The sequence below is a fragment of the Akebia trifoliata genome, chromosome 7 (assembly GCF_017979445.1).
Source record: "Akebia trifoliata isolate Shusen 1 chromosome 7, ASM1797944v1, whole genome shotgun sequence".
Lineage (NCBI taxonomy): Eukaryota > Viridiplantae > Streptophyta > Magnoliopsida > Ranunculales > Lardizabalaceae > Akebia > Akebia trifoliata.
The window spans coordinates 25,081,142-25,107,590 of NC_141381.1; the positions used below are offsets into that span (position 1 = coordinate 25,081,142).

A 26,449-nucleotide genomic window follows, 5' to 3' on the forward strand; every position below is an offset into this window, starting at 1 on the left:
TCTAATACATATTTATATAATATGTTGTAATTACATGAAATATATTATATTAGAGTCATTATGAATGCACGAGGTAAATCATATGTGGTATGTACACAGCAGATGTGGCAAGGGCACATAACCATAAATTTTTTATTCAGGATACACAAGGAAAAAGATTTGCAGTTATATGCCCTTACCACATCAATCGCGTATGATTTATCATATGCATTCATTTACTTTTTTTTTTTTAATAATGAAAATGAACTTTCAAAACCTAAAAAAGAAGAAGTAAGGAGAATATATAGGAGAAGGAGATAAAGATGTGAAAAAGAGGGAATTACATGGTGCTACTACATCCTATATTGAAGTTTGTATTCTTCTTTCTTGTTATTCTTCTTGAGTTCTTAGTAGAAATGTTTTTGATGATGTATTTTTGTTAGATTTCTGAAGAGTTGAGTAGGAGTTTAAGAGGGTTTTAGGGAGGTTGAGAAAAAGTTGAAGCTTGATAGGGAGTTCAAGCATTAGGGATGGGGGGTTGTGAGAGATGCAAGCTTTTATAGATTTTTTAAAAACTTTTTAGGGGCAGAATGGACTACTTGACCTATATGGGTAGGATCTCTCAATCCATATGGCTTGAGTGTTAGGTGAAGTTAATGGGTGTGTGTGTTGATTGAAAGAATGATTATGTAACGGGGGTAGATAATTTGATTTTGGGAGGGTGAAGGATATGATGACACATAATAAAAAGGTATGAAGGTGTATGGGTTAAGTGAGTTGATTGAGGAGAATGAGTGTGGGAATTGCTTATGATAAGGATTTGGAGAAAATGATTGAGGTATGTTTATGATATGGGGTGTGGGAATAGTGATGGAGATAATAAGAATGATTTCTTTTGGAAGGTGACATGTGTCCCTTTTGATGATCATTGATTTTTTGTGGTGATTGGTTAAGATTATGTATATGGATATAACTTAGGCAGAGGTTTGATTTATGATGAGTTTTTTTGTATGTTGGGCTTAGGATTAATTAGTGATTTAGGTTATGTTAGATTTATATTTGGGTTTGAGTTAGGTTTAGTTTGGAAATTGATTAAAAACAATGGGATTGGATTGGGTTAGGTTTAGCTTAGGATAAGTTGAAAATTGATTGGATTTAATGGGCTCTTAGAAGGTTGGCAGACTTTAAGGGAAATGCCTTTGGGACTCTAAAAATGAGGTTAAGGATTGGACTTAATGGGTTTTATAGAGGACCTTTAGGTCAAGTGGGCCTTAGGGATCCTTTATTTTGAATATAAACGATTTCAGATGGTTCAAGCTTTAAGCCCATTTTGATTTTAAAACATCATTTTTTTTGTCTTTTTTTACATGGGATTCATTCAAATTGGGGTGTCTACAAATATTATATTCGAAAATTTTGAATAATATTTGACTACTCATTTATAGACCAATGAAAATAATTATCTTCGAGCATTATTCTTGAGTTCAACATTTTTATTGTCGAGCTAATCATTTTTTATTGCCGATTCAATGTTAATTGAATACGAGTAAAAAACGTCGAGTTCACTCAATGCTTTCAAATCATGTTTAATTACCGTCAAATTTGACAATAAAAAGTGTTGAACTCAACAATAATACATGGTGAGTTCTATAATAAAAATGTTGAACTAAAAAATAAAAAGTGAACTTGACACTGTAAATGTGGTCCATTTTTTATTTTTTTCGACTTCGATATTAGGTAAATCTTCTTGAAATACCCTAACGTATATATCATAGTTGCGAAACAGATACACAAATCAAAGGTTACAACACAAAAAATACATCTAAACGTTCAAAACCAGAAACATATCATTCTCCATTCGTCACCCTCACAATCACCCCATTATGAAATTACTAGTCCCAATTTACAAGTTGAAGAATTGTAGACCGTTAATTTGTAACCACTTTTCATAGGGTTAGAGGTTTTAGAATCGACTGATTTTTATGAGGAAGATCTCCCCTCACTAAAAAAAAAAAATAAATAAAAAAATTCAGCCGACTCTAAAACTTTTTTGCCATATGGGACAAAACATTGTCTACAGACGCTCTCCTTATATATATATTTTCTCCAAACCCCGGACCCCTTTCAGTTGATGAGATGAATGATTCAAATAGTCCACAATTCAAACATTGAGATCGATCTATGTTTCAACGGTCAAGATCACTTTTTACAATAGTCGAACTTAAAAGATTCTAAAGGATCAATCTCCGAATATTAAGCATGAATCATTGAGATCAACATTTACAATCGTCATTTTGAACATTTTACATAAATCATATTGATAATAATAGTAATTTTAATCTCAACAATTTGAGTTTTCGATTCCATCAAGGAGACAAAGGGTGTGAAAAAAGAAAAAAAATTAATTAGGTTGCTCCGTCCCAAAACTCAGGGTGCATTTAGAAACAAGTCCCTCGTACAAGGATTATTAAGTAAATTTCTCTCTTATTTATTTATTTATGTGATTGTTGTTGTGGTGTGCTTCCAGATCCACTTGCACACCACACCCGCTCCATTTTCTGTTTACTTGTATGCTCGACTCCAATAATTTTCTAATATAAAATCGAAGCACCACGTGACGAGATCTGTCTTTGCAGTCAGATCGATTACTGCAAAGTTCAAGATTTAATAGATTTTTCGTCCCTAATATTTTATGATTTTATTTACTTTTAATTTATGCCAATTGATGTTGAATAGATTTGAGCCCCTTGTGATGGGATAGATTCGGCCGACTCAAACCGAAATCAACCGGTCTAAACCGGTATCTCTATCCTCCGAACCACTCCACAAAACTATGATCGAGCTGAGATTAGGAAATATGTACTTCTCTAGTTCTCTTTTCCATCACAGCTGTTCGATGGACATCGAGCTTCCAACGTCGTTGTATCAAGAAAAGTCTCTGTGTATATATATATATATATACACGAGGAGTTTGAAACCTGGTACACGTGTCATGTAAAGAGAAATCATTAATTAATTGTATATTTTAATGAGCTTTTAGGGCAAGCTCTCCCTTTTCGGCTGGTTATGGACGTACTCTAAGAACCAGAGTTTTATTTATTTCGATTTCGATCTCGATTCGAGTCCTCTGTTTGGTTCATAATTACTATCGCTGTGTTGAAGCAGAGCGATTGGATTCGTTCGTACAATCTCTAATCGTATCTGTGAACACTGGATTCAGAATCACAGATCGAAAATGGGGATTAAGTTTAGTTCTGGAGATGTTTCGGGCTTCAAATGTTTGGTTTCTTTAGGGATTCTCTACGGATTAATGTCAGTTTTAGCGTACTATATAATTAACATGAAGCATGTTAAGCCACTTGAGATCGACGCGCCTCTGGATCGGTTCTCTGAAGCAAGAACGATCGAACACATACGCGTGTTGGCTGAAGAAATCGATGGTCGTCAAGTGTGTAAAAATGCATCTTTTTTTTTTGTTGTTGAGATTTTTGGAAAAAATTTCGTTTTTTTTCTTCTTGTTAGAAATTGTTGATTGTTTGAAACTTATCAGGAAGGACGTCCAGGTTTAAAGGAGGCCGCCCATTATATAAAATCTCAGCTGGAGATGCTGTCTAGGCGAGCAGGATCTAATGTTAGGTCGTTACATTGTCTGATTTTGATCTGTTTTACGTTTTACTTATTTCTCATACAATGTTCTTATTATTTGTATAATTTTAGAAAGTTTTTTTTAGGACCCCAACTTAACTTTGTGGAACCTCAAGAGATTAGGGCTTAACTCTCCGCATCATTATCCCCGATGTGCTTTTGGTGTATTAGTTAGGTTCTCATGAGTTGATTGTTGTTCAAGTAATAACTATATTGTGTTTTTGCAGAATTGAGATCGAGGAGACCATTGTTGATGGTTCTTTCAACATGCTGTTTTTGGGTCGTAGCATATCATTTGCATACAGAGGCCATACTAATATCGTTATGAGGTACGTCCCATTAATCTAATGTGTCAATATGGTTTATGTTGAACTTTGTGGCACAGTAATGCTGCGTGCGAAACATTGGTATGGGAGATCCTGCTGTGTGCTCTACTCTTGCGTCTATGCATGTGTATCACCATTCAATGATGCAGGACGATGCAAACTTAACCTTGGACGATGAGTTTGAGATCAAGAATAAAATTACCAAGAGCAATAAAATTCATAAAATAAACTATTTATACCCAAGATTATTAAAAATGACGCCTAGACTAAGTTACAATCCTACAAGGCTACTCCCAAATATTAAAATGAGGGATCCTAAGGAAAATAGAACTTCCAAACTAAATTAGGGTCTCAACATGATACCTGTGAGAGTTTTCTTAAGCATAATCAAGGCTCTCAAGAAAAAGTTTTAGGCTGAAAATGTTTTATTAGTTATTGTGGAGGCTTCAACAATCCCAATTGGCTATACGTTAGAAGGATAAATGCAAAGTTTTTGCAATTACAGATATGTTGTAATAAGGTTAAATAAAGGGTGGTATGAGGTTGTATTTGATGGGGGTGGGAAGGTGGGCTAGGATTCTTGAGGATGGAATTAGGGTTTAGAATGGGGTTGGCAAGAAAATGTGTGTAAAAATATAATCTAGAGAAGAAGATTAAGAAGAGGGAGAAGATGAAGATAAATGATTATTCCCTTGGAATCACACCAATAAGAGCTATGACTTCAAACCACACATCAAATCTTTGGAAAACTTGTAAGTTTTCAATCTCTCATCATTATAAAATCTGGAATAATTGTCTTTTCATCTATTTATATAATACTCAAAACCTTAATTTAATTTCAACCATCCAAATTAACACAACATGATCTAATGGATGGGAATAAAAATTATATATAAGAAAATAAAAAATATCATCTATGTCCAAACCTGTAACTTTTTCTCCTTCGAATTTTCAGCTTATGAAAAACTCATTAGAAAGCCATGATAAAGTTACCAAATTACCCTTAAACATCTATACTATGACTATGGACTACTAATCCTAATCACTAAAATAGTCCCTCCTAAAAATGAACTAGGTAAAACATAAAATTTAACCAATGACCAATTGGAAAAGACCCATGATCTCTGATATCCTCATCATTCAGTTCATTAACTATTTTTGTATCCGGTTAAAAATGGGTCTTGAAAGGATAATCTTTCATCTTCAAAAAATTTCATAAACATTCATTAGCATGTCTAATAATGCAGATATTTCTGTTTTTGATATTGACCTAGTTGCTATAAGTTTATAAGTCTAAGGTGTCAAATGGAATTAAGTGGAATTCTACAAAGCTAGTTCTAGAATGATATTAGTGGGGGACCGTGCAAAATTTTTGTCTTGTCATTAAAAGTAAATCTCACATAACGTTTAATAGCCCTCTTATCTACCAAACCCAACTGTTCATTTTGCTTACTAATTAGGGCATAAATTGGGCCAGATTTTATCTGAACTATGAGTGATCCGAAATCCAAATTTAGCGGGTTTAGGTCCTTGGAGTAGATTCAAATAAAAAATGGGTCGAATAGGGTTTAATGTCCCATGATCCTTGTCGGATCTGTGTCAGATATGGATCCATCCATATATCTGCCTAAGATAATTATATATTGCTTTGAAAAATATATTGTTAGGTTTTTCCATCCTTTTCTACTACTTTAAAATAACACAATTCTTATTAAATAGAAGGTTTATAATGTTAAGAGTAGAATAGTATAGCAATTAACAAATGAGTATAGAAGAAAAAAATGTTGAACGACCCATAATTATCTGACCTGTTCCGACCCGAATCAAGCAATTTTGGCTGGGTCGGATTTGGATTAAGTGAAATACAAATGATTCAATATGGTTTATCTAGTAGGATCCAAGTTGGATTTGGATACAAATGTGGATCTAGATAAAGAAATTCGGATGTGAATATGGATATACTCAGATCTGGGTCGAATCCGACCCATTTTAAGCCTTATTACTAATGGTACATTAAAATAGCTCACATTTGGAATTGTCCCTGCACATTCTCATGGAAACGAGAATCATTTTTTTCTCTGAAGCTCATGTCAGTTTCTTGTGGTCCAAGTGTGGGAGGGAATTGCGTTAATGGCTATCTTGTCCGACAACATTCTTTCAATTGCATTCTGTCCTGAAAAACAAAAACTTGGATCCATATAATTATCAAATTGAGATAGAAGGAGAGTTTAGTGCTTCTTCTGTTGGTGTCAATTTTAAATGGTGGTACTTATAATTAAGGAACGTATTCACGATTTGAGAATGAGGCTACCCTCCCTCTATACCTTTGCATCACTTTGCTACAGCTATCATATCCTTTTTTCTCAGTATCCTTCATGAGGTGCTTTCCAGTTAACAGTCACTTCGATCTGTTTTGCATGGGTATGAAGTTCTCCTGATTTTAAGTAGGCCCTTCAAAATTTTCTATAATGTAAGCAGGGATAAATGTTTGGAAAAAAAATACAATGTCTTGTTTTGTTCAAAGCATGTTCTCTAAAATGATTATAAACAAAGAATGACAAATATAGAGCTGAATATAACTTGGCAATGCTTCTATTTTTCTTGTGTCCCTGCCTTGAATATGAATGGATTTACTAAAGACAAAAGCAAAAAAATAAAAATAAAACAAAGAGGGCATGGTCATGTAACCATACTTTGATGGTACATTAATGTAATTTTCTTTGTAATGCCTTTTTTTTCCTCATGTTTATATGTATTGCACTGTGAAGCTATTTGTTGGTGCTAAGTCGTATGATGTTTCCAAGCATTGCTGTTACATCTTGCAACTCTTTCGAATGGCTCTGAAATGCCCTTGTTAATAGCTACATTACATTACAGGATTTCATCGGTAGATTCAGAAGATACTGATCCATCAGTTTTAGTGAATGGCCACTTCGATAGTCCCCTTGGCTCTCCTGGTGCTGGTGATTGTGCTTCATGTGTTGGTGGGTGTGATGATCTCAGTTGCCACCCTTGAATATATTTCACTGGCTATAGCTAATACTCTCTTTTGGTTTTACAAATTCCTTTTGTTTTTGTAGCATCAATGCTTGAAATAGTAAGACTGACAGTTGATTCTAGTTGGATTCCACCTCGACCTGTTATATTTCTTTTCAATGGTGCAGAAGAACTTTTTCTCTTGGTAAGAATTGTGTATGCCTTTGTGGTTTTTAGTTTGCAAATGAATTGCTTCTCATGTTTTTTTGTTCTTCAATTATAATTATACCATTGTCACTGTATCTTTGGATTCTATTTTGGGTCATTAGTCTAATCTTTAGATATTCTCTTACTTCTTTTGATTCTAAATTGTCTAGGGTTATGCTTGAAAGTTGTGAAGCCTCACATAATATCATTTTTTCCTTAGTTGAAACTTGAAATATCCAAGCCTTCTACTGAAAACCTATGGCAACACATAAGTATTGAAATCTATAGTTCACAAATCTCAAAAAGTGTCTAGACAGATACCCATTGCACACCATTTTTTAGATCTTGATTCACTTTAAATGTCAAAGGCATTATTTTTTATTAAAGAGTGGATTGAGGTATTCAGAGGGATATGAACGCACTTGAATTATCAGAACACATGGCTTTAGACTAAGTTGAATTGAGTAACATGATTTGTTCAGCTGACCCCAAAATTTTGTTATAAGGCTATGCTGTTTTTTCTCATAAGATAATTTGTTACTGGTTTATCAATGTAAATGTCGGATCAGTCGATTACTCGATTTAATGGTGCTCTTTCCTTTTAGGTATAGTTATATATTTTCTAGACCTTTCAAAGGCTACTGGGGAGCTTTCATTTTATATACCATTATTCAGTAGTTATGATTCAGTAAACTGAAAAAATTCTCCCATGCACTTGCAAAGTGTGTTAGCTTCGTTTTTCTTGCATTGTAATTCACTCACACACTTCATTCTTCTGAAGTCTATTAATCTGTTATGTATATACAAAATTCTTGAACATATTGGATATTTTGTGTTGTAAAAGTGTGTATTGGGCTCGTTGGTTTTTATCTAAATAGTTTTTTGGAAGCAGATTTAATCATGTAGCTACTTAAGTACATTTTGGGAATTTTTTTTTTCATTGATCTTTTAATGAATTGTGCTTCTTAAGTTTTTTGTTGATGATTTATGTACAATATTCCAGGGTGCACATGGTTTTATGAAGACACATAAATGGCGTAATACAATTGGAGCTTTTATCAACATTGAAGCATCTGGGACTGGTGGTCTTGGTAGGTTCCATCCAGAGTTTCCTAATATTATTTGACTATAATTTTTTATCAATGAATTTCAATTACCAGTGAAACCTAATCTTAAGATAATATACCTGTAAACGAATGAAATCAAGACAAGAAATTATCATAGCAAAGAATGTTTAATACAAGTAATTCTTTCTCGGTAGATTATCATAGCAAAGAAAGTTTGTTACACCCCACCCAACACTTTCTCCCCTCCCCCCCCAAAACCCTCTACTGTGTGTGTGCCACAAGTGGAGGACAGTAGTGATTATAAATGAGCATATCCCTATACAGAATAGGAGGTATTAGAGCTAGTATTCTATAATCACATGAACAGTACTTTTATATACTTGTGGAATCTCTCACCATGCCAGTGATCAAGAGTTCAAGACAATCCACTAAAGGGGATTTGTCCAAAACTGTCTCAAGGCCCCAATGATTATCCCAACTATAAGAATCTCAGACTTTTGAAGAGGTTACGTGACTGACTCCAGCACTGAACTAACAAAGTTGGCAGTGATTGGATGGTCTTTAATTTCCACTCAGTGCACTTTTTCTCCATTTATGGTGGACAGTTGCTTTTACTAGCCCAAAGTGCAGGCTCTATGTTACTCTTAGCATCATTTGATGGGACGCAGTTTTGGGCCATGAGTTGGTCATCAGATTGTTTTAAATTAGTGGTCACATGTGTCCTTATGGTTGGTGACATGTTAGGAAACAATGATGACCTGTATCTAAAGAGGATACAAACTCTCTTCTCTTCCTCATTATGTTTATTCCATCTTCATGTAGTGTTGAGAGTGTTTGGCTGATTTATAGTTTTTTATTTGACAGATTTAGTTTGCCAATCTGGACCCGGGTCTTGGCCTTCTCTTGTCTATGCTCAGTCAGCTGTATATCCCATGGCACACAGTGCAGCACAGGTTTTCCATTTACTCTCTCTCTCTCTCTCTCTCTTCATCTGAAATATCTTTATACTACTGAATATGCCTTAAAAGGATGAGGAAAAGAGTGAAAAAGGATGTGAGTGAATGGTGATAGTAAGCCAAGATCTGAACACGTCTGAAAAAAGATATTACCTTAGATATAGTGGATTATAGACCAGTATTCATGTAGCCAAACCCAAGTAGTTGGTATAGTGTATCACTGACTGATTGAAAGTTAATAATGTTGTTGGGATCTATCAAATGATTAAAATTACCCTGCTCATTGTAGAAACTATACATGCTGCTGGTCTACGCATTTCATCAGCATGGTAATAGAATAGTAACAAAGGAGCTGTTATCAAGGCCCAAAGAATTGCAGTGAGAGAAGTTTCATCCTAGCACCAAGTTTTTTGATAATCACAAACATGTCCTAGTTTAAAAAACCCGATCCAAAATTTCCCCTCTAGTAAGTGCACTGGCTGATGACAAAATGAAAATTTCTTCAGAAGCTTTGGTCTGTAACTTCGCATATCCTCAAAACCTCATAAAAAAAGCCTTTTTGGTTAACGTGATTTCAAGATAATTTTTCTAGTTCTAAATTTGGTACTATTAAATCTTTCCTCATTTCCCATAAAGCAACTTCATCTTCTGGCACCATGTTTGTTGAATGTATTCCTGATATTTTCTTTTTGATAATAGATGTTATTAGAAAGCTCCAGGCCCTTTGAGAGAATAAGTGTAGCGGTTGATTTGTCCATTACATCATCCAAAATAAGCTGATGCTGTTGCAGCTTAAAGGGGTCAAACGGGGATGAGTACCATAGTCCTAGTCATAGCTTTATTTCACTAAATAATTTGGACACAATGTTCTTATCCATGTGTCTTAAGGACAACTCTGATTTTTTTTACTAGGCGAAGACTTGCATTCTTGGATAATGTTCCTTGTTGCCTAGGTTTCGACATTTCTTCAAGATGAACTGAATGTTTTGAGTAGGATCACACTCCATAATCAGAGACTGAATACCCATATCCTATACTAATTTTTGTTCCTATGGTGAGACCCCAAAACTCTGTGAGAGTGATGGTAGCATCTCCAGTTCTGCAAGAGTTAGAAATTGCACTTGTTATTTTCTTGGAATCCTCCTGCAGATGGTGGTCCAGGATTTCCGTTTGAGCTCTGTTTCAAATGAGTTTTGCCCATCCTGCTGAAGGCGAGTGCCTTTGAAGGTATTCAGACCTGCTATTGTGGTATTTTTTGGGGCCATGGTGAGCACAATGAACATTCCAATATTCAACAAGTCAACAAGATGATGGGCTTTATTGGTAATTATTTGGTTGAAAATTTTAGGACCAGAACCAGGAAGTTGAGTCTCCAAGGCTCATCAAATAGGGGGCTTGAAGACAGCTTCAGATAAAGCCAGTGTTTTATGGTCGCATGAGTCCCTAACGTGAAAATTGGTTTTAGGAATAAGATTCCGTATAGGGGTAACATTTTGGCATAAGTAACACATGGTTTTTGTATATGCTGGAGTTAGCTTCTTTTTTGTCTTTGTTGCTTAGATGCTTTTCATGCATGTTTTCTAGTTCTAGATAGTTGATGATCCTGCAAGTGATTTAATTTCTACGTGCAGGATGTTTTTCCTTCTTTTCCTGGAGATACGGATTATAGAGTATTTGCTGAAGATGTTGGAAACATTCCAGGGCTGGATATTATCTTTCTCCTTGGTGGTTATTTCTATCATACCTCTTATGATACTGTCGAAAGATTATTGTATGCATTACAAGTGCTATTTTGGTACAGATTCTTTTATTTTTTTAAAATAATTTAGTATCACTTTCCCATTTAGGTGTCTCTAATTCATTCGAGTTTCCATAAATCAGACCAGGAAGTATTCAAGCACGGGGAGAGAATTTGTTCAGCTTAATTAGGGCCTTCACAAATTCTTCTAAGCTACAAAATGCCCATGAAAGGCTATCTGTTTCTGTTGAGGCAAATGAAACCAAGAATGATAAGGCTGTTTTCTTTGATTATTTATCATGGGTTATGGTACGCTATATAATCCAAGACTTGTCATTTCTGAAAGTTTCTTTTCGGGTTGTCCCTGCATGTCAAGTTGGATAGATAATTTGGATGGTTTTTGTTTTTTGTTTTTGGAATATTATTAAAATAAATTGATAAATAACATATCTCTTCTTATTCTTCCTCCAGATATTTTATTCAAGAAGGGAAGCTTTGGTACTTCATAGTCTTCCCATTATCATCTTTCTTCTCATGCCATTCTTTTTGCATTATCTAAACATCAGAGGATATTCTCGGTTTGGAATTTATTGTGACTTTATGAAGGGTATGATAGCTTTTATTATCTTTTACATTTAAAGGACTGTTTCATTTTGTTACGCTGAATAAATTTGACAATTAATCTTAAACCTATCTGCTATTTTGGGGTTTTACCATGGTTGCATCTGCTTCATTTTGCAGGAATGTTATTCCATGCCCTTGGGGTTATTCTGGCAATCATTGTTCCCACTATCTTTGCAGTTTTGAGATTGCTTTTCTCTAGTTATGCTATGAACTGGTATGGTTTTATTTTTCTTTAAAGTAATGCATGCGTACATTATTGCAGTTACCTTGTGCAATTCATCACATCTTAACTTGTATTTTGTATACCAGTAGATTTTCTCTATGCTGCTCTATGTGAACTGACTGAGACCTTGGTCGTCTAACAGTTGAAATACTTAATTCTACCCAGAGATAAAGCTACCCAATCAAGAGTCAATAACATGGATAATGCTGAAAAAGCTGCTCTTATTGCATAATAGGAGAAATTACCTTTATGTTTCCATCTATTATCCAAAAAGTAATATTCAAATGAAGAAAACTAATAGCTAAATCTGGGGAATTATGCCTCACAGCCACACTGGATACAATGAGTCTCTGTGAACTCCCTTTTCATATCCAGTTTGGATTTTCGGTCACAGTAATCTTGTCAATATCAGTAACTATCAGTTCTGGGGGCCACTGGTGATGACAAACTACATCTCAGGACCTCTGTCCTGAGGTTGTAGACTCCGACCCTAGGTTGATGGGTATAATTGAAAATCCACCTTGATATTCTGCCTAGACTCAAACTAGATCACTGCCAGTATGTATTAGCACATGTTTATGAATAGTGAACCATCTACTCGACTCCTGGTCTCATACCCTTTTTCATGCAGGTTCGCTCACCCATTTTTGGCATTTGTTATGTTTGTACCCTGCTCACTTGTTGGTCTGTTGATTCCAAGAATCGTATGGAGAAACTTTCCCCTCTCTCAAGATGTTTCAGTTCTCCAAACATCGAAAGAGGTATGAATTTTCATTATCATCTTTTAAAGCCCTCGTTAACTTGTGTGAATTTTATTATATGCTAGTGTTCACAATTAGTTTTTATTTCCCAACCTTATAACTATTTAATTGGTCTGGACTTCTTTGGTGTCACATTTATCACCTTATTTCTTGCTGCGAGCTAGAAAATTTCTGGCTTGGACTGACTTGCTGATATGCACTTAATGGAGCAGTGATAGTGATTTTTGGGACTGCTATTGTGTTCACATGGCAGAGAAAAAGCACTAAATGTATGGTTAAAAAAAGCACTAAAAAGTGGGATATGCCATTCTGCCAAATTCGCATGACACATTGTTGTCTAATAACCTTGTTACCACCTGTATCATTCATCTTAACAGCATGTAGATAATTAAATTAATATATACGTATATTAATCAACATTGCCACTAGCAGATGGGCTACTTTTTAGTTTTGTGTCAAAAGTCTGCTCTTCCTTTGTGAGAATAGACTAGCAAGATTTAGAGAACTCCAGGTCTAAAATTCCTTCCAGCATTCGTAAGAGATCACTTGTATAAATGATTTCTACCATCAGCTATTACTTTTTTCTTTTTAATGGGTAAGCTGGATCCCTCGACCTCAAAGTTGTTTTGCAATGTTTCAGATTAACTGAGCTATGGTCTAAACCCATCAGCTATCACTACTTTGACTATGATATGCCATCCACCTTTAGTGCTTTTAAATTGGTATTATTTTTAGTCTTTGGATTATATTTATCTGTCAGATGCATGTTATCTAGGATGGGTTTTGGATGCAGCTGGATAGGGTGGATTATGAAGTGTGCCTCATCACCTTGTTCTTGGTATTGGTTAATGGCAGCCCATTTGATTTTTTAAGGAGCTCGAGAGGTCTAAGGCAAGGAGACCTATTGTCACCTTTCTTATGTAACATTGCAGTGGAAGCACTTGGAAGATTCATATGGAGGGCAATGACAAATGGGATTTTTTTTAATTTCCAAACGGGGGTAGAAGGACCATCTATCTCACATTTGCAGTTTGTCGACGATAAACTAGAATTCTTAGATGTTTTGGTACAACATATAAGATTCTTTAGAGGCCCATTGTGTTGTTTTGAAGCAATTTCAGGGCTGACCATTAATATGCACAGAATGAAGGTCTTTGGTATAGTCAATATTGAGACTTTGGCTGGAATCTTAGGACGCCATGTGGGATACCTTCTGGTTCTTATCTTGGTCTTCCCCTTGGGGCACTATATAGAAGCAAAACTATTTGGGACTCGGTCATCGAGAGAATTTGTTGACCACTTAGTTTGTAGGAAGGTAAGTATTTGGGTAAAGTTGGGACACTAGCCTTGATAAGAAGCACTCTGGCCTGTATCCCAGTGTATTATCTATCTTTGTTCACTGTCCTTGGCCAGGGATTCCTTTTAGTGTGTTAAAATGTCAAGAAAAAGATTCTCTCTTTTTTTTTTCCCTTCTTGGTTGAAAGAAAAAGATTCATTTGATGAGTTAGAAACATATATCCACCGTCAAAGAGGAAGAAGGGGGTTTCATTATCCAGAGGTTTCGACAAACGAATGTGGCTCTCTTGGAAAAATGATTGTGGAGGTTCGGGGAAAAGTTATTGAAGCAAAATTTAGCGATAGAAACCTGGGTTGGGACAATGGTGAGGCAAAACTGTCTTATAGGTGTGGGGTTTGGAAATGAATCTAATAGTCTACTAGAATTTTGTAAGAAGATGGCTTTCAAAATTAGTAAGGGGAGCAAAGTTATTCTAGGAAGATTAGTGGTGTGGCATGCCACTCTTTCAGGAACAATTTCCAGACATGTAATCTATCTCATCAACAAATTACCCATTGAAAGGTTTGTGTTTTGAATGAGAGTGAGTTATCTTGGGACTTCAGTTTCCAGAGATACCTTAATGGTTAGGAAATCCCACTAATAGAAAATCTTATGAGCCAACTTTCTGACTGTATCTATTTCCCATTAGATGATGATTGCATTTTATTGGAAGCAACTTGTGATAAGGTTTTCACTATCAAATCCTTCTATAAAACTCTAAGATAGGGTCACTCTCAATCAAATTTTTGATAGTCATGATTTGGTACTGGATAATTCAATCAACAATTGCATTTTTTCATGGCGAACAACCTTGAACAAAATATTAACCCTTGATAATTTAGGGCTTGTGGTATTATTGTTGTTAATTTTTGTAGATGTGTAAGGTTTTTATGAATTGGTTGATCATGTCCTCATTCATTGCTTGTTTGCTTATGAGGTTTGGTCTCATTTTTTTTTCCCCACTATTCCAATAGTTTTCTAGATTGATCTTATCCTTGTTCGAAAGTTGGCAATCTTGGACTTTTTCTTGTGATAGAAAAGATATTATGGTTTCTAACCTCGTTTGCTAAATGTTGGAGCCTCTGGAAGGAAAGAAACAATTGAGTATTTGAAGGGAAAGAGTAAACACTCCAGAAGTGATTATTTCTATCATTGGGTGGTGGTTCTTTTGCTGTAAATTGTTCAAGGATTTTAAAGGCTACTTTTAGAAGATTTCATATTTAGATGGGACACTATTTTGGAGTCTAGACAGTTAAGGTTTTTGTTAGTACTAGTTATTCATCTCGGCCATCTAACCTCCATATTTCATTGTTAATAAAAATTACATATACTAAAAAAAAATACTTCTGACATATATAATAAAACAGGATGGTTGTCCCCCCTTTGTTTCAATCTTAATCCCACTCCATAAAAAAGTGTTGGGATTTAATCTTGTCACGAATCTTGAGTAAAACTTTAACTTTATTGTTTTTTCTCTTCTCCCTATTCCCAAGAATACCACTCCAAGCTATTTTCACATTAATATATAAACGGGAATACATTTATTATTGGTTCCGGATTATGTGACGTTTATACTTCCTAGATGCTCCTCAACTGAAGATTTTGTGAGCCACCACTTCCTTGCAGTTACTTCCTAGATGCTCCAAGCTATTTTCACATTATTATATAAACTGAAACACATTTATTATTGGTTCCGGATAATGTGACGTTTATATTTCCTAGATGCTCCTCAACTGAAAATTTTGTGAGCCATCACTTCCTTGCTGTTACTTCATGCAACTAAATTGCACATGGTGCAGCTAGGATCTTTACTTTTTGTAATGGTACTGGTGGCATTATGGAATTTTCAATTTGAAGGTTGACCTGGAGACTGTAGTTCGTTTACATCATTGTGTTGTTCTTTTTTCTAAATGTAATGTTTAATAGTTGAGTGCTTTCAGTATAATACATGCGATGAGGTGACCATTTCAGTCTTCAACTGTCTGCATTACTCTTTGTGAGTGTATTTTTGAATATTATGTTGATCTATGAACCATGCAGGCACTATCTGATGAGGCAAGGTTTTGGGGTGCTTTTGGATTATATGCAGTCATTACTTTGGTATGTAAACTGATCATTGTACTTTTGTGATGGACTAATTCCATGCAGTACAATTTTTTTGTTCCATACTATCTCCACAGAGTTAAAATGATAATGTTAATATTTCAGTTCGTAAGTTCACCTTCTAATGGTTAACTATTAGTTCTAGTTCATTTGACAAATGATATGAATTGATTTGTATCACCTATGTTAGCCGGTTTTGCCTATTTGTTAAGATTGGAAATGATTAAAATCATTTTTGCATCCTCAATTGATGCTGTGGAATTCTATATGGGCAGGTTTATCTTGTGGCTGGGCTAAGTGGAGGTTTCTTGACTTTTCTCATGTTGGTTTTTATGGTTCCTGCATGGATATGCTTCTGCCTATTGAACAAGTCTTTTGGTCATCGATCACTCAAGTATTGTCACAACCCTTCTCCAGTTTTACCTTTCAGCTTTTTGAAATATATGTGACTACTTTAAAACTCTGTGAAAATCTTCCTTTTACCTTTTGAAACATCTTTTTGTGACAGATCTTGACTTTGAAAATGGATCGCCTTTGAACTCCCAAATTTAAAAATTAAATCCAATGGCGAAAAAATGTCTTTTTTGGGCATTTATAAAATTTTATACTCTACATCCATGTGGTACTTGATCATGTTTTTGGGTGCCATATCAAGCTGCAGTCCATATAGATAGGTGGTCCTTCGGTCCATGTGTGGAAACAATGACGAGCCTGTGGACTAGTTATTCCTTCATTGTCAGTTTGCAAGATTGATTGAGAGGATGTTCTTTCTGTCCTGTGGCATGTTCTGGTCCATGCTGAAATGTTCACCAAATACAAAAAATTAAAGATGGTATTTAAACGTGGGTCATGCACTATGATTCTCTCTCTTTTTTTTTTTTTTGTGTCTTTTGTTGGGTGATTGTGAGGAAAGAAATCATCACTTTCTTCCCATTTGATGGGTAAGCTTGTTTAGAAATCATCACTTCTGTGAAGTTAAAGTGGAAAATATCGAAGCTGTGTTTTAGAATGGTAGAACCTACAGCTTTGACATACTCTAAATCATTCATGAGTGTAGATATCTAAGATTCGAGGACTTTGTTTTCAGATGGGAAGAAATTCTACACGAACCCGATTAATTTGATTTTGATCAGGGTTCTGAGAAAAAGAAAAAAAAAAGAAATTCTTTTCCATTTCTATCCCTTATATTGTATTTTATATGTAAACTTGGGAGTTGTTGCCTCTTTTATACCCATACACTTACCTAAAAAAGGAAAACTTAATTTGTTCAAACATTAAGTTCTAGTTACTAAAGGAATCTTGCAGGTCAACTGCAGGGTATGTGATACCTCTAATACCAAGCCTTGCATACTCTGTCTACTTTGGCGGGTTTCTTGTCCAATTCTTGATTGAGAAGATGGGTATGATGGGATCTCTTCCACAGCCCTATGGTGAGTCTTGCTGAACTTATTCCCTTGCTAATGGTGGTTAAAATTTACAAACTTTGAGCCCAATTGTTTCCAATTGCACAATTTTCCTGTTGAAATGCATTTATTTATTTATTTTTCTTGGGGGGGGGGGGGTTTGCACTTGAGTGATAATGGGTTTAAAATTGACAGTATAAGACTATCGGTTGAACTGCATTAGTCCAGTCTTGAGTCCTTAAATATCCATCCGAAGTATATGATGTACTAGTCCCATATCCTCAGTGGACCTACTCTTCCCATATGATACACATGCACTATAGTGGTTTAATTTGAAGCCATATTATCTGGAAGCTTTGTTTTGTAATACTCAAATTCTTAAGATTCCTCAAAGTTGCCTTCCGAAAAGGCATTACATGTAGTTTTCACTGATCTCCAAAGGATAATTTATGATTAATGATTTTCTGCTTGCAGGATATTTTGTTCCTGATGTTGTGGTGGCCGCATTTGTTGGACTTGTGACAGGATGTTGTGTTGGGCCATTACTACCTGTTGCTGGTCATTGGTTAGCTAGATCATCCACTGTGCAGGTCTTGCTGCATCTTAGTGTACTGGCCTTGGCACTGTCATCCCAGTTCTTTCCATACAGCACGGGTGCACCTAAAAGGCTTGTATTTCAGCATACATTTGTGACAACAGGTATTAAAAAAAAAAGTGAAAAAAAATAAAAATAAAAACCTGATCAAATACCAAATATATCATTTTCCATCTGCTATGTGCTCTCTACAAACCTTGTTACTACCTAGACCCTAAGGCTGGTCATAGGCTGAAAAAGATTGACAAATTGTACTTCGATTTTCATTACAAAAATTTCTTTAACATCGAAGCTTATTTGCATAAGATGAAAACAGCTCTATAACAACATGTATGGTTCTGATTGGGTAACGCTTGTCATCATCATTAAAGATTGATCCAAAAACTGGGTTGGCTCAACGAATCTTGTCCCTCCACTCAATTAAGTCTAAAAGCCAGGCTTTCTGTTAATTCTACTTGTTCAAATATGTTTTAACCATCTCAATCTAAGTTCTTTATTTCGCTCCTTCAGAACTTTCTACTTGCACATTCCTTCTCACTGGAGTTGTAATCAGCCTTCGTTGCATGGGCTCATGGTTAGAGATGACAGAATCATGAACTTGTTCAAGATAGAAGTGCCACTTAGCTAAGTGGTAAGACGTGTGGAGAGTTGTTCCCAACTCCTAGGCTCAAATCCCCTCGGACCCATTCTTCTTATGCTAACTAACCACTAACCTATCTTTACCTATCAAGAAAAAAAAAAAAAAAAAAAACTTGGTCAAGATAGACTCTTGGCACTAAGCATAGTTCATGAATATTATGTGATTCTTGTATTTCTTATTTTGAGTTTGAATCTATTTACGCAGAAATGTTGTGATTGAATCTTTTAAGCATAATATCTATGATTTCTTTTTTAGTACTAGGGTATTTTCCTCTTTGGTTAGCCATATATATGTGGGGAATGCTAACATCCAATGCTTTATTGGGAGGTTAGCATCTTCGAACACTTCTCTTTTCCAACATTACCCTTTGTTGTTTTCTTTTTTATTAAACAGGTATTGGCATTTTGGTAATTGTGCAATGGTACTTTTGTAAATCTCAAAAATCACATTGTTATTTTTGTAAAAATGTTTATAACATTTATTGCACTAGTATTCATACTTAATATCAAAAGACCAAAATACCCTTACCTTTTTAATAAAAAGACAAACCAACAAAGGGTATTGGAATCATTTTACCTTGACATGGCTAATTTAGTTTAGCTTGATGAAGCTGTGGGAAGGTGTTTTCCTCTTGTAATTTAGTTGAGGTTAGAATGTCTATTCCCTTCCATGGATGTACTTCACTATTACCCATGCCCATGTATCCCTGTCAGATTCACAACATAAGGCATAGCAACATTGATGGAACCATGAAGGTTACATGAGATGACATATATTAGATACATATTTATTAAAGAAGGTTTAAGTTTTTTAATTTTTTTAACCAGAAATTGGATTTATTAATTCAATTCCTACAATTTAGGGCTTTGAGACTTGTCTTTCCTTTTCCCACTTGAAATATAACAAAGGCACCTGAAATGTCAAAGTTACGCCATGTTCTCACAAAATAACTTAAATATGGCATGACTAAAACAAAGCTTTATATGATGACCACGTTAGAAGACCTCACACATCCAATGTAGGTTACAGTAAAACAATTGTCCTTTTGGGTTCTCAGATCCAAGCATTAGTGATGTTCATGGTTTATTGGATATTTGTTATAGCACAACACTAAGCGTGTGCTTGTGTAGACCATATCGTTTATTAGCTTCCGTTATAAATATAAGTTTAGTGTTACATTTCCTTTATGAATGGTCTGATTCGTGACATGTCCTGACAATATCATCTGTGGGAATGACAGATGCAAGTCAGATTATGGACGCCAGCTATGATTTGTCCGAAGTGGATTCCAATTCTTTACATTTTCTATTCAAACATGCACCTGAAGCAGCCAAGGAACTGCAGATTGGTTCAGAGTTTTCTTTTGAAAATACCAATGTATCTGATCCAGGCACTTGGATGGTATGTATGAAATACTGAACTTATTCTGCTGACAGATAAGTTGCTAGAAACAAGACTCTTTTGTACGCTTTAGGTTTTACCATGGGACTTTGATGGGAGTGTTCTTTGTTTTTTTTTCATTGATTTTGCAACGATCCCTTCGTTGCTCAATGATCATCGATGATGCATTTTATCATGTAATTAAATATGAAAACATGCCAAATTTCTTTAGTGCAATATTTTATCTACTAAGATTGTTGGCACTTTTTTTTTTTTGATGGGTAAAAAGATTTTATTAATAACAAAAAGAAGAGGAGGCCAAGATGGCTGCCCGACATTACAGTAGAGAAAACAGAAAAATAACAAAGCCAACAAACAAAAAGCAAGCTCAATCATCACAAATTGAATTCCACTTGAACAAAAAGACTTCAAAAAGACCCCTTTAAACTCATTCAAAATCTTGATCCAGGAGAAAATGAGCCCCATAATAGAAATAAGCACCTCATGCAGGGGATTCCGTTTCCCATCAAAGATCCTCCTGTTCCTCTCCAACCAGATCCCCTAAAACACAGCAAAATGGGTTATTTACAAAAAGATTCATTTTTTTTTTAAGAGAGCTTGATCTAAAATGCCAGCATTGAAATGAAACCAAAGGATTCTTTCCTTGACCATTTGTAAGAAATATAGGATCCCCCCACCTCTATGGCAAGTTGTCTAATTTAGTGACGATAACCATGAGTGGACAATGAAATTTACAACGAGTGGTAAGAGCTAGTCTTTAGAGCATATGGTTACTATAATCTCTCGGTGTTAGTTCTCATGATTCAGTAGACTGGAAGTTGAGATGTCGTCATATTCTTTGCTATGCTGGTGCTGTGCTCTCTTACATAATCATCTTTCTAGCTGAATCTGTATCCCTGTAAGGAGTAACCTGTCTACAAGTGAGTCCCTTCGTAGGTTTGAGCTAGGATTAGGTATTTCTGTAAGTAGTTCTTCCCTTTAGAAGGTCCTATAGAACCCCCAATTTGAGATTGGAAGACATGGATCATGATACAAGAAAGCTGAATCCATTAATACGAAGAATCTTAATATTTCCTCTTCTCAAAGCTCTTTATTCTTCCTACAAATCTATTTCTTGACCAGACATTACAGAAACTCAAATCAAAGACGAACTGAACCAGCCTCTGATGTTCCATTTTTGTCACTCTCAAGATTGAGATGTCTCGCCAGGGACATTACGAGATGAAAACGGGATTATGAGCCATGTTTACAAATGACCCTGGCTGGTTTTTGGATTGTAAGTCTTGTCCTGTTTGGCTGGGCTTGGATTAGGTATTGCACATGGACGACCTGGGCCTAATTTGTTGATTAAATTCATATCGTGCTGGACCTGGGCCTAGAGTAGCCAGTTCTATGTGCCCTTGTACCATGCATATAAATATGTGCACAGGTTATGGTGGTTATATTGGTTGGTTTGAGGGCCAGGCCATAAGCTTAGTTTCTGGATTGGCATCAGGCCCTAACCCAACGGTACTCATTTGCAATGCTAGTTGTCAAGTTGCTTTTAGAATCTAACTTAGAAAGTATTATTTTGTTTGGAACACTCATTTGAAAGCTTTTGATATATATAATATTATCTTAGTGAAACTTACTACTCTAAGATGTACCTTAACCATAGAAAATAATCTTAGTGAAACTTATATTTTCAAGTATGGTGCTCATGGACTTAAATGTGTTTTAACTTTTTTAACCGGTTTGTTTCTTATGCAGGTGCTTTTCCCAGTATCTTTCTTATTTGAAAGAAGCTTGAAGCTGCCTGCAAGAAGTGATGATATGTCGAAGCACTACAGATATTTTCCTCACTTGTCCAAATATAAGCCTCCTACAGTTTCTGATATGGGATCTCGAAAAGTCTACTTGGAACTTTCTTTAGGGTGAGGATTCAAACACCCAAGCAACTCATAGATGTATCAAGAGACAAAGTTATCCCTATGCTTGTCTACCTTTTAATTGACACACTTGTTGGCGTGGAGCACATAACCTATATGTTGGCACATCTCTGTGAGCATATTAAAAGACATAAAGACATGTTAGCTATTTTAAATATTTAGTAGTAATCATACAAATAATTCATCATCATGTAAGCTTGGGGCAGCAAGCTTGCACCATTTACAACTGATAGGATTATCAGTCATTAAGATTTTTTATAAGGAGGAAATTCACATGAAGGAAGCAAATTGTGTATCCTCACACAAATGAAGCTAGAAAGTTAGACTTTGGATGGGTGATTAGAACGCTATAGAAATATCTACCAAGAATTACTCATCTTTATTCCAGACCCATGTTCGTCTATCGTAGTGAATTAATTATTAACCCTTCAATGTTATATGGTAGTTAAGTTACCGATTCAATCTCCCAATTGTTCAAATTCCTCTTGACCCTACGTCCCATAAAAGGTTTTTCGTTATTTCTGAGAAAGAAGACTATTGGTTTCTCTTTCTTAGAGGATAAGGAGAAAGACATAGGGTAAGCGTCATTCAAAGGGTCTTAATCTTACTAGCTATCCTCCCAAAAATGTATTATTTTTCTTTGAGTCTAATGTCCTTATGATGCCCCCCACATTAAAGAAGAAATAAAGCTATTTTCCCGCCATTTGGGTTGTCTATGCAAGATGATGAAACTGTTGATCTTATCCATTATGAGTTGTTTGCAAGGATTTGGTACCAGGTATTGCAGGTGTTGCATTGCAATACTCTTGAGTTGGTTGCCTATAGGAATGCTGTTCCGTTTGGCATTTGCAGCTGCGTGATTTCAGGAAAGCTTTCTTCATTCCATTCATCTTTTTGGGCCTTTTGCAAGAAAGAAAAAAAATATTGAAAATGAGTTGTCTAGCTTTCCAATGATAATTTAGCGGATTAAGGTGATAGTCTATCATTTGGCCTTCGCATGGAAGAAGTTTAAAGGAGTGAATATATCTGATATCTTAAGTGATTAGAAGGAACTTCGCCTGTTTAGTGTTTCTTTTACCTCCTAACATGAATATTGATCCTTCATTCCATTCACCACAAATTCTTGGGATAAGGCTATGATGATGATGAAGAGATCGGAGGACAAACGGGAATGGGAAGGTAACAAGGATAAACTGTTCTCGGTAAGCTCTTTTACAATTCCTTGGTCTTGTTTTCAAACTCTTCTTTCCCTTCCTGCGAGATTTGAGGTCCAAAGGTTCCTTCAAAGATTGTTTTTTTCATTTGGTCGGTGGCCTAGGTAAAATTCTCACATTGGATCAGGTTACAGCTTCTCCCTTTTCCTGGCATCTCCATTCCCTTTTATCCCTTTCTTATATTTCTCCTTATATTAATGAAGTTTATCCATAAAAGAACATCAATACAAAATCAAGTCAATCAAAATTTTATACTAATGAGGTAACAAGTGCTTGCCATGAACATGTTAATGTCATACTTTTTGACACGGCAACTTTTTGAGCAAAGTTTCTGTATTGTGTATAACAGGTATCCAATTTATGTGGGTACACATATTGTCAACAAATAATAAGTTACACATCTACAAAACCATAGACAAATAGATTGATAGATAATATTCTTACGTTACTTTTAACAATTGTAATATTTTATGCATTTTTCCATTTCCCATTTCAGCTCTTTAGAAGAGGTTTGGGTTACAGTGCTTAACATTACGGGTCCTTTATCCAGTTGGTCATTTGCTGACAACAAGCTTCCAGGTGATATAAAATGGTCTAATTCTACTTTGATTTTGGGGTTTAACTACTACTATTCTCCATAGCATAATTTTTTTTTTGAAATTATTTACAGCTCCTGAAATGGTGAAAGGCGGTCCACCATCTTACATTTGTAGGCTTAGTGGGAGTAGCCATGAGAAGTGGACTTTCTGGTTAGAGGTAAAGTACTATTCATTTCTGACTTTCTATAGCTTCTGACTGTCATTTCTCCTCTTTGGTTATTATCATTTAAGACCAAGTTTATTTTCATTCTTGTCTGTTGTTCACACACCAATTTTCTGATCCTGTCGAAGAGATTTCCTAGGTCGAGAATCAGTTGATTGGATGGTCATAACCATTCAATTTTTACTTTTAATGGGACTAGTAACCATATTTTTCTTTCACAATTGTTCAAAAGAGTGCAATGGATCATCTAAATTCTATGATCATAGGTGAGACCCAAAGAATAATGGGTCACACTGACTTTTTCACATTAAATGCAAATATTATTCTTTTTTGAAAACCTTGTTTTTTTGTTTATCTAAACTTTCTTTGTGGAATTTGCAGGCCAACAGTTCAGAAGCTTTGAGGGTGGATGTTGCTGTATTAGACCAGTATTTGGTAGATGCTCCGAGGAAATTGAAGGGCCTTTTTCCGAGCTGGGTCGATGTCACTGCTTATTCGAGCTTTTTGTCGAGCTATGTCTTCTAACTCATAATTTTGGGTTTACCTGTTTGTTTATGAATCTGAGCAATATTCTCAAAAACAATTTTAAGTCAATTGAGATGGTTTAATGAATATTTCAGTGGTTATTTTTGAATATCATTTACATCAGATAAAAAATTTATTTGGCCAAGGAAAAAGAGAAAATCCTTGACTGGATTGTTTTGGCATGAGCTCAGGTATTTTTTGGCGGAAAGTTGCCCGTTTGTACTAATAAGGGGGTTTCATGATTGCAGAGAAAACACAGGAATTGTGAGAGTTTGTTTCCTGTTTTGGCGTGGTGGGTAGTCGTAAGAATACCATTAGGATAGTCATGCTTCAAATGCTGGGATAGGAAATTTGATTTTCCTGAAAAAATATGGTCACTCCTGCAAATCACATTTTTGAAGAGAAACTAATTTCTTTTTCATTGATTCTCTCTAGCGTCAGTGGAGACTATGTTCTCAATCACCACTGTTCGTGATACATGAAGTCGTGCTAAGAGTTAATGATAAGAACCTGGGGTCGTGTCGTGAACACCATTCTGTGTGAATCTGAAGTGAAATATGGATATAATCATTCATGTTTTGTTGAATTGTTGAGTTATCCTGTATTTTCAAACTGATCATTTCAATCTAAAAAAATGGTTGAAGAAATGACCCTCGTATTTTCAAATCTTACGATTGTTCTTCTGAAGATCAATCAACCTCTTGGGGTAAAATATTTCATTCTTTAAACTTTATTTTTATTATTATTATTATTGACCTCTTCAATTGTAAGATTCTATTTAAGCCTCCAAACCTCAAGGAAAATATAGATTTTTGAAGCAGGAGATGGAATTTTGGATAGATAAATCAAGAGTTTATTTTATTTTAAAGGTATTAAAATAAGGTTGAAAAATGATGGATTGAAGATTTAAGTTTAATAGATTTACAACAATTTAACATAGGGGTTGAAGTGCTGGAAGATGATTGGTTTTGGGAAGGAAAATTGAAGGATTTTTAGTTAAGAGGTTGAAGATAGGGGTATTGAAGTCATTTGTCATTTGTCTATTATCAGACCTTAGTGTGAAAACAATGGGTATATCAAGGATTCACCAAACCCTGGATGTTCAATTCTTTAAGTGTGAAGTTTCAAAGCCTTTTTCTGGTCTTTGAAGCCCTCGATTTCTTTTTACCAAAAAATTTATCATCTTAAGCTATTAATCTAGGGAAATGTTCAGCACCAAACATTTTGGCAAAACATTTTTCAAAACATGGGTTAGAAGTTTTGGAATGGGCTGATTTTTGGTGATGATGATTTCTTATCATCAAAAATGGTTTACAAAAAATGGACGGTCCACTATTTTTCAACTTGTAAACATGGGGTTAGAAGTTTTGGAATGGGTTGATTTTTGGTGAAGATGGATCTCCTCACCGTAGAGATCATCCTCACAAAAAATCAGCCCATTCCAAAACTTCTAACCCATGTAGGACAAAAATGATTGGCTAAAATGTTGGCCAAAATGTTTGGTGCTGAACGGGACCCATTAATCTATACAGTAAACTATGTTCAACCTATTCAACATCATTTTCAATATGTTGTAGAGAGTCCTTCGTTATTGTACCAACAAATAAAATCAACTCTCTTTCTTCGAAAATCGTATCTTGTTCTTAAGATCTGAACTTTGAAGGTGAGAATCTTAAGGTTGAAAATGAGGATAAAAACTTTTACCCTAAAATTCTTTCATCTTGAAGTTGTTAATCTTTTGGGTTATCCATCATCTTTAATGTCTTCTAGAAACCATTAACTTTTGTATCCAAAAATTCATCCTTTCACTTCTTTGAAAATCCTATCTTATTCTTGAGGTTGAACAAAATAAACCTGTTTGGGTGATTTAGATATGATTTCAAATTGCTCGCATAACCCCCTTGACCTAGGACCTAGGTTTTTTTTTTGTTTATTTTTTTTGTTTTTGTTTTGTGTATGATTAATTTAAACTACCTAAGTACTCCCAACTTCTTCTTCTAGTCAAATCCCCTTTTATTTTCTCTCCAAACTAGTCACCAA

The 26,449-nt window shown here is 35.2% G+C and overlaps 1 protein-coding gene across 1 annotated transcript; it reads left to right on the forward strand.

Annotated features, from left to right (window-relative positions):
* Nucleotides 1-3,020: 3,020 nt before the first annotated feature.
* Nucleotides 3,021-24,518, forward strand: LOC147398528 (Zn-dependent exopeptidases superfamily protein). Its single transcript, XM_086447760.1, has 21 exons — nt 3,021-3,427; nt 3,530-3,615; nt 3,852-3,953; nt 6,828-6,934; nt 7,031-7,131; nt 8,137-8,224; nt 9,065-9,153; nt 10,788-10,927; nt 11,038-11,203; nt 11,366-11,501; nt 11,636-11,732; nt 12,373-12,502; nt 15,879-15,938; nt 16,217-16,335; nt 17,247-17,371; nt 17,819-18,043; nt 19,820-19,980; nt 21,730-21,893; nt 23,619-23,701; nt 23,793-23,878; nt 24,266-24,518. Exons 1-21 carry the CDS (start codon nt 3,215-3,217, stop codon nt 24,407-24,409), a joined length of 2,622 nt encoding a protein of 873 aa, XP_086303886.1. The 5' UTR covers nt 3,021-3,214; the 3' UTR covers nt 24,410-24,518.
* Nucleotides 24,519-26,449: the final 1,931 nt, after the last annotated feature.

What these genes read in the sequence shown, in the direction of transcription:
- LOC147398528 (XM_086447760.1), top strand. Translation starts at nt 3,215, where the DNA reads ATGGGGATTAAGTTTAGTTCTGGAGATGTTTCGGGCTTCAAATGTTTG. An exon ending in TGATTGTGCTTCATGTGTTG is followed by an intron (nt 6,935 to 7,030) that starts GTGGGTGTGATG and finishes TTGTTTTTGTAG; the next exon opens with CATCAATGCTTGAAATAGTA. An exon ending in TGCTGACAACAAGCTTCCAG is followed by an intron (nt 23,702 to 23,792) that starts GTGATATAAAAT and finishes AATTATTTACAG; the next exon opens with CTCCTGAAATGGTGAAAGGC.